Here is an 8,225-nt window from a genome sequence, read left to right as displayed (position 1 = left end):
CATAGTGAAGTAGACCTCGTATCCCGCAAACATGGATTCCAATCCAACATACGAGTCTGAAGAACAAGCACCACAGCCGGCCAGAGGCCCGATTCCCGAAGACTGCACATCGGTCCACATGGTACTTCCCGTCAATCAGTGTTGCCTGCCGTGCCTGCCATTGTGGGTGCATTGGTAGCCGTCGGTAAGCTTGAGATGCATCAGATTTCCAGAGAAAAGCTGGCCTCCTTCCTCCATTCTCTTTCATGACGGCACGGATATTGGTCCCAAGGTCAGTTAGATTGTCCAGGACTACATACCCGCCATCACTCGGGATCAGCGGATTCAGGGATTTCTCCCCTGCGCTATGGTCGTTGACAAGCCGCAGCTTCGATGAGCCTTTCTTCGGTACCGTAAAAATAGGTTGCGCCACCATCCCAGGCAGTAGCTGGTCCCCAAACGCTTCGGAGTATCGGTCCAGGCCCATCTCGGCAGCACATTGCTGTCTAAGGAATTTGACTGATTCATCGTCCAATTCAGGAGTGCCCTTCACACGCTCTACAATTCCTACCGGTACGCTCTTCGGGTCCTCGACATCTGCAAAGGGCCAGAACCCAGTCCGCAGTCCATCACATACAGATCTGACGAGATCACGATTCGGGTGTGATTTCAGGAGGACTTCGAAATGGTCAACGTTGATAGGGGTAACGATTTTGAACAGGCTCGGGTTGTCCTTGATAGTCATAGTGATGTCTTGATATCTATAATCACTTTGAGGGACGCTCGGGACAGGTTGAGCACTCTCAGTGTACGATGCCGATGGTGTCTGACCAATATCATGCTGACCGAACACGAACCTCATGTATCTTGGTCGTTTGCTCTTCTCCTCGGCCTCATTGAGATCCTGTGGTTGTCTTCTCCTTTTGCTGTGGACACTTTGGCTCGGCATGGGCACTGGATCCACAAGATCCACACTTGTGGAGGTAGCGACATTCGGAGCGTCGACATCCATCCGTTTTGTTGAATTCTCAGCAGATTGGGTAATCATTGTTGCCACGCTTCCGTTTTTTGGTGACATTCCCCCCAGCTCCGGTCGCCTTGTCGCTCCCTGCTTCTCCAGCCGACTTTCCAGGCTTACCTTCTCCCCGGGTATCTCCGTCTCCTCCTCCGAGGTAGATGTCGTGGATGATTTCGTTGAGCGCATTAATGTCGGAGAATGCTTGATGGGTTTCCTGGAAGAACTTCCTTGCAGCCTGGTCGTATTCGATGTTGAGGGCGACATTCCGGTTTCTGCTGAAACGCTTGACGATGTGACGGTGGTACTCATGGAGCTCCGGACCACGGTGGGGGTATGCCCATACAACCGCAGCGACATATTTGTCCCACGCCTCCGTCCATTGTGATTCGTTTGCCAGTTTGGTCTTGCTCTGGCTACTTGACCCAGTCGAGATTTGAACCCCATTCCCGAGGTCAACGGAGTCTTCATATCGGATGGCATGGGAGTGCCTATCTTCGACCAAGTGTCCGAAGTCGACGAGTCGGTCCCCAAGGATGTCCTTCCAGAGGTATGGTGGGAATTCAGGTTGACCACCCCGACAGATGAGACTTCGGATGGCACGTTTGACGTTGGTGTTGTACGTGTTCTTGAGGAGTTGTGTCTTCTCGGCGTTGGTGAGCATGGCCTCCTCGCTGGCATCCCAAGGTGGTCCTCCGTTCCCGAATTTCCAGTTCCACGCATACTCGGCACGATGGTCACTTTCTTCGTTGGCAACTCGTTTGAAAACCTCGTTTCCACGGAGCCGTCCAGAACTGGCTTGATTGGTGGGTTGTCCGACTTGAGAGGTAGTCTGAGTCGTGACATTAGGGTTCGATTGGACAGTCCCATCCTGCTCGGCCGAGGTCTGTTGTCGGGCGATACCTCCATCGAGGTCACGGTCTCCTCGTGCTCGAGCTCGGATCCTTGCCTCTGCTGACTGTTCCAGTTCGTTGCCGTATCGGACGAGCGTTTCCCTGCGCTCCTCCTCATTAAGGGACTGATCCGCAGTGACGGCTTCGGAGAGGGTGGCGTACGCCTCTCTAAGTGGGATCTGGTTGGCATTGTATCGCCTGACGACTTCATCGAGCTGCTCGACCGTACTCACGGCCTCGAGCAGTGACTGGAACGCATTGCCGTGGGAGATGGATTGAGCTGCATGATGCGACATAAGATGTAAGCGTAGTTGATCGATAGATGATCGAGTTCGATTAGATAAGCGCGGAGATTCAGTTGAGAACTATGAAAGTAAGAGTAAGCGCGCATTTAGTGGATAGCGAGAGCAGGGATAACCGTGTGCAGGCCTGAGGAGCGGGGCCAGCACACACGGTTAAAAGCCTCATCGCACTACTGTTAACTTACCAGTTAGACGTTGTAGTACGATTGCGCAGGCAGGTGGGGAGTGGATAAGGTGCGCTATTTATCTCGCTCCCGGATGCAACTTGTCTCTTCCCGCAGCTGGTCTGAGACCAAGTTTGGGCCCTGAGGAGGGTTTCGTCCATCTTGTTCCATCCGCACTGCGACAGTGCAGAACAAGACGGCCTCCTCTGAGGCGCGTGCAGATCCACCTGATTAGTCACGTGAAATGGGATTAAACTGAGATTAATGTCTCCATTTCATGAGACTAATCATGGGATAGCAACTTACCATCAGCTGATCTCAGGTTCCCGCTTCCGCTCACCAACTAGCTGGGAAACCTGGCTGCACCCTGTCGGGATCGTTTTGGCATTCACATGCCTCCCAGCACTGATCGCGGTGATCTCTTGTGATTTCTCGCGCAACTTAGCCTGAATGGGTCAGGGGACGCTGCCTCAGACGTATGCTGGATGTTTCGGCGCAGATGTGCAAAGCGGACCATTCAGTGGAGGTACATACTGAACTTCCGCTATTGAGGAGAGCACTCATTTGCCTTGGCTGTGCTTATAAAGGGACCCTGATGGCCCCCCTTTCTTCATTGGCTGCTTGAGACTTCCGGCAGTCTGCACAGGTGCCAATGGGCTTACTGCCCCACGACTTTGAGCAGAGAATCCCCCATACAATTCCGCACTCCTCAAGGACGGTGTCAGGGCACACCTGCCTGACCCGGGTCCACCCGGACCCACCCGGCCACACCACACCCGCTCCCTGCTGTCTATCCCCCTCCCCCCTCCTTCCTCCCTCTCCTCCCCTTTCTTTTCCCTCTTCCTTCCCCTTTCTTTATTTCTTTCTTCTCATCTTCCTCTTCCTGTTTATTTCTTTCTATCTACATGGACCACCTTCCTTTGTATCGATGTACTATTGACCCATCCAGCCCACACACCCCGGACGGCTTCCTGCTGTGCCCAGCATGCGCACACGCAGTGGATGCTCTCAGGATCCCCCACAGGGACACCCGGATGCCTGTGGCTGCCTCCGAGGATGACGTGGCACTCGTCATGTGACTCAAGCCGCATGTACATAAATGTACCTGAAGTGGGAACCGAAGAAGTAACCTTCTTCTCACATTCTCCACTTCAGGTAAGTAGTATAGCTTTCCCCTTTAATAATAATAACACATTCTCCACTTCAGCCTGAGTGGCCAGGGACCACTGTCCTGGATCGGGCCTGCCAGTACGCACGCCCGCTCTACACCCCGTGACGGCCTCAGTGCTGGACATTACCCCTGGGCCCTCTCGACCCCGGATGCGTCCCTGACAGACGGCCTTCATCCCTTTTGCCTTGCCTCGCAAATTCTCAGGGACATCTTTGCTATCAGGATAGACCATCAGCTGCACTTGGCCATGAGGATCAAGAGTGCCAGGAGCAGGAGGAGGGTTATCCAGTGGAATGATGGTAGAGTGCATTAATGCTTGTTTTCCTCCTGGTCCAACATTCATATTATTGACATTCAGCACATTAGGCCTGAGTCCCTCATGACTGGATGAGCAGTCAAAGATCCATACACCAACACAATCAGAAACTTGAACTCAAAGATATCGATTGCATCTTTGAGCTGGTTGGGCATATTTGAGGTTCCATCAGTTGCACAGAAGACAGTACGAAGCATACCTGTTCCAACAACTGCACACCATCCCACCAGGCATCATGCCCCTTCCCTGGATAAGTGATCACTCATGCATCTGACTTGACTCTTTCACTCAGAGCATGCTTGTTATTCCCTGCTGACTCTTCTTCTGTCAGAACCAGACATCCGTGTTCTGTTACAAAGTCAGAGACATGGATAGCTTGTCCATTCCCCTTCTTACTGAGAGGCTGTTCTCCATCCTTAATCCATACATGCCACTGATACTCATTGACATGAAAGGTGCTTTCATCCTGATATATAGGTATGTGTTCTTTTGCACCAAGCAGGCAGCCAAATGGCAGTGGATCCATGTTTGGGCCATCGTACATTCTGTCTGATGTACCTGAGGAATGCAGGTGTTCAGAATTTTTGCAAGTGCAGTGTGAATTACATTGTGCTCACTTTCCAATCCCCTTTTCTCTAGACATTGAGTCAATGAACTCTTTACGATATTCAATAACATCAGGGCACTCATGGCCATCCATGTATGCACCCCTTTTTGACTCAACACTTCGGTAGCCAAGTTCTTGCTGCATGCTCAGTAATTCTATTCTTCTCAGAGGGTGTGTTGGGTCATAATTTGGGTAAAAGATCCTCATTAACATGCTTAGCAAGGAGGTGGGGTGTGATCTACAACTCTAGGTGAGAATGGACTTCAGACATTGTGATGAGAGAAATGACATACTTGGCCAAGGTTCACTGTTGCCAGATAGTGATGTATGCCCGCAACAATTGCCTCATTATCCAACAAACTTCCTGCCCCAAGCTTTTCCAGCTGTGCACACTCTGGGAGCTTGTGATACTTCGGTATGTAAGGGACCATTTCATGAATTTTGCATGCAAAGGCTGGACCCTTGCCCATCTGAGCAGATATTGCAAGGCTTGCCCCTTTTCTTGGTTGCTTGTGTTGATGTGGCCCTGGTTCACTCCAAGCACAGTGAAGTTTTTCATATGAAACAACAGCTGTGAGTATCATGATTGTCTTTAGGGTCACTCTTGTCTTGATGCCAGTTGCTTGTTTCAGAAGATTGTTTGCAATGACAAGGATATCTTCATCAGGCTCTTCTTCAGAAATAATGCTTTCAATAGATGTAATGACATCAGTTGCGGTGGAGGTGTGTTGCAGTGGGTCTTCATTGTCAGGTGCATCCTCATTTGTATCCTTGTCATTCATGTTTATTGTCTGATTAAGTGACATCAGTAAACATCATGTAGGGATGCTGATATACCCACCCCTTCAGAGTTAAAAGTCTCTATTGCCAGTGACTCAAACCTGCTGATCAACCTCTCGAGCCTGTTCTCGAAGTCGCATGCAAGTGCATCACTGCTCTCACCACAGCCCACTGACATGTCTGGAACTTGGGAAATCTCAGAATGCATCCTCTTGATCTAATTTACAAAGAAGTTCAGCATGTGTGCATGCAATCAATGAAACTGACTCACTCCGGGTTTAAGTGTAAATGCTTTTAAAACACAATTATCACATTTTGTTGCCACTTCTGCCAGCTCCCTGGTCTTCTGCCAGCTCCTTCGCATGGAGCGCTTTGAGTTTCCAAGATATGGTGCACATCCGATAAATTTAGCCTGTGTCACTTCATCATAAGGTCACCATATAAAAGCTGAGAAAAAAGTTTCCTCACCTTTTTTGTAACCTGCATAATGCATCATCTTCTTCAGGGGAGTCATCCACACCATTGTTAGCATCTGCTGTGGAGTCCGACTCATACTGGTACTCTGAGTCAGAGTTGGCAGGGGTCGAAGCTTGGTGGATCCGTGATTGGAAATGACCACAGGCTTCCCATAGTTGCTCTTGGGCCTGATGCTGACAAGCAGTTTTGGCAGGCATACTGGCTTGGGCGCTTTGTTAGCTGAGTCCTTGCACATGATGCTAACTTACATTGAACCCTATTGCCGATACCGAGATTCCACTGGTTACTGTGTATCTTAGACATCTAAACCCTCTCATGTGTGTATTGTTATGTACTTTAGCCACAGGAACCCAGTAGGCACCTTTTGTGGGCATCATTGGCATTATTTCCTAATTAGGAAGATGAGGTGGCCAATTTGCTGGTGGATTTTTTCTTAAAACTTGGGGGCACAAAAATCTATCCTGATACATTGAAAGAGTGTCCAAATGCAATAATTTTGCACTAGGTTATGTGATGTTTAGATGAGATATGATGGGGCTGAAAGGAAAGTTTGTCGGAAGCAAATTGAAGTGCCAAAATTTAGCATCCCACACTATAGTCAAAAATGAATGGACAGCCCCTTGGCTAGGTAGCACTATACCTTCTTGGAGTAGTCTCTGAGGTTATTAGGTAGTGCTTTCTGTGTACTGGCACTTGGGAGGGAAAGGGTATAATATGAATGGTTTCCTTTTCTGTACTTGGCAAGAGCCATAATTCAATTTTACTCTATCCATGTGAGTCAAACTTGAAACTGATTTTTTTAAAAATTGGATTGTGGTCAGTGTTAAAAGAGAGGTTGATTCCAACATCATAAAGTATTTTGGGATTTATTTGGCAATAACAAAGGATTTTAAAATTCCAAAACCAGGGAGCTACAAAACTACACCAGTTGTACAGCTTCCTGGTGCCACATTAGCCTCAGAAGTGTTGTGGCAGAAATGAGCTGCAACCCAAATTTCACCACAATTTGCATCCAAATAGTACCTAGGTATGAAAGTCATCTGTCATATCCATACAATCCCGACCTCCGCTCCGGGCTCCCGGAACTCCGAACTCCGACTTCCGGAGCCCTACTTCCCTTCCGTCACCTTCTCCTTGCCGACTCCCAAGAGGTTATCCCACCTCCGGCTCGGACACCACCTTCGGTCCGACTCCGGAACATTCCGGGTCCGACCCCAACCTCGACACCTTCCAGACGAGTACGCAAAACCTATGCTCCCGACTCCGGACCTCCGCTCCGGTATCCCGTTCACGTCTTGTCTCCGGAACCTCCGGTCTTAGCTCCGACCTCGGACTTTGACCCCACCTCCGCTTATACCCATTGTATTGGTTAGCTCATTCCATTTAATTACCTTTGCCAATATTCCGGAGTTTAACCTCCGAGTTCGGACTTTCCGGACTTACTCCGGACCTTGCAACTATTGCATTGTCCATTTCAATTCCGCTATTCTCCCTCATTCCTATTTGGGCTGCTGCTTCCTTTCTATTCAGTCAGCTAGCCATTCCCCACTCCCAACCTCCTTCCTTCCTCCTTGGGCCTTGGCCCTTCATTCCTCCTTTGGGAAACACCATTGAGTCAAACACTTGACCCTCGGTGTTGTTCCTCTTTCCATCTCCCTTTGTCTCCTTTTGTCCTACCCTTGTTCCTTTTGATTCCGGACCCCTCCTTATATACAATGTACCTAGTAACTTGTAACCTCAGTCCGAAATCGACATGAATTCCCCCCAAGAGACTTTCCCCCTGCTAGATCCGAAATTAGGGACCCCTAGGACAACCAGCAATGGCACAGCGCTCCGCCTGAGTCGCTGAGGCCGAGGTCCTTCCACGCTAAGTCTCCGATTCCATTCCGGAGTCGTCCGAATCCGCAAGTTCTAACATCATCTATCTTAAGGTCATACTCTAATTCTCATTATCCACCGAGTTAGCAAAAGTTCACACACACAGTTGGCAATCACATGTGTTGTTCTCCTACTTGTTTGTACAAGGGTGACGTTTTGTGTCTAATTATTCTTTATTGTATGCATGGGCATTTGTAACCTCAATACAGGCTTTCATGATTTATTTCAGATTCTTCTGTGATGTTCTATGCATTCTCCATGCTTTGTTTTGACCAGAGACTTCCATATTTGGGCAGAATTGGTCTTTGTGATCTTCTGAAGTGCAGATAGCCAGTTCCCATCCCATTGCCACCCTCACTTGTCTTTCAACATAGTGTGGAATACTCAATTCCCATCACTATGTAACTTCACAACAGCTGGGCCGATTGGCCTGAAACTTTGTGTAGTGCTAGAACCTGATTTATTATATTTTCCATGTAAATTTCATTAGGTGTTTTCAATATGGATCTTTTGTGAACATCAACTTTTCCCTGAGATATGACTTCAATGTTGCTGAACCCCTTGGTGAATATCTCCATGATGTGTGAACCTTTTGCTATGAAATTTTCCGTGCATTGAGAATCGATCCCTCCATTTCCAATGA

At 48.8% G+C, this 8,225-nt stretch overlaps 1 protein-coding gene across 1 annotated transcript; it reads right to left on the bottom strand.

The window, feature by feature from the left end:
- Positions 1–4,628: 4,628 nt before the first annotated feature.
- On the bottom strand, positions 4,629–5,901 carry EI90DRAFT_3124716 (uncharacterized protein; the record flags this gene model as incomplete). The annotated part of the gene is made up of 5 exons (XM_039063749.1): positions 4,629–4,685; positions 4,741–5,238; positions 5,289–5,444; positions 5,499–5,583; positions 5,696–5,901. 5 exons carry the CDS (start codon positions 5,899–5,901, stop codon positions 4,629–4,631), a joined length of 1,002 nt encoding a protein of 333 aa, XP_038915192.1.
- Between the last annotated feature and the right edge of the window lie 2,324 nt (positions 5,902–8,225).

Source organism: Cantharellus anzutake, assembly GCF_015039405.1.
Source record: "Cantharellus anzutake strain C23 chromosome Unknown EI90scaffold_29, whole genome shotgun sequence".
Taxonomy (NCBI): domain Eukaryota; kingdom Fungi; phylum Basidiomycota; class Agaricomycetes; order Cantharellales; family Hydnaceae; genus Cantharellus; species Cantharellus anzutake.
This window is presented reverse-complemented; position numbering and strand designations above follow the sequence as displayed.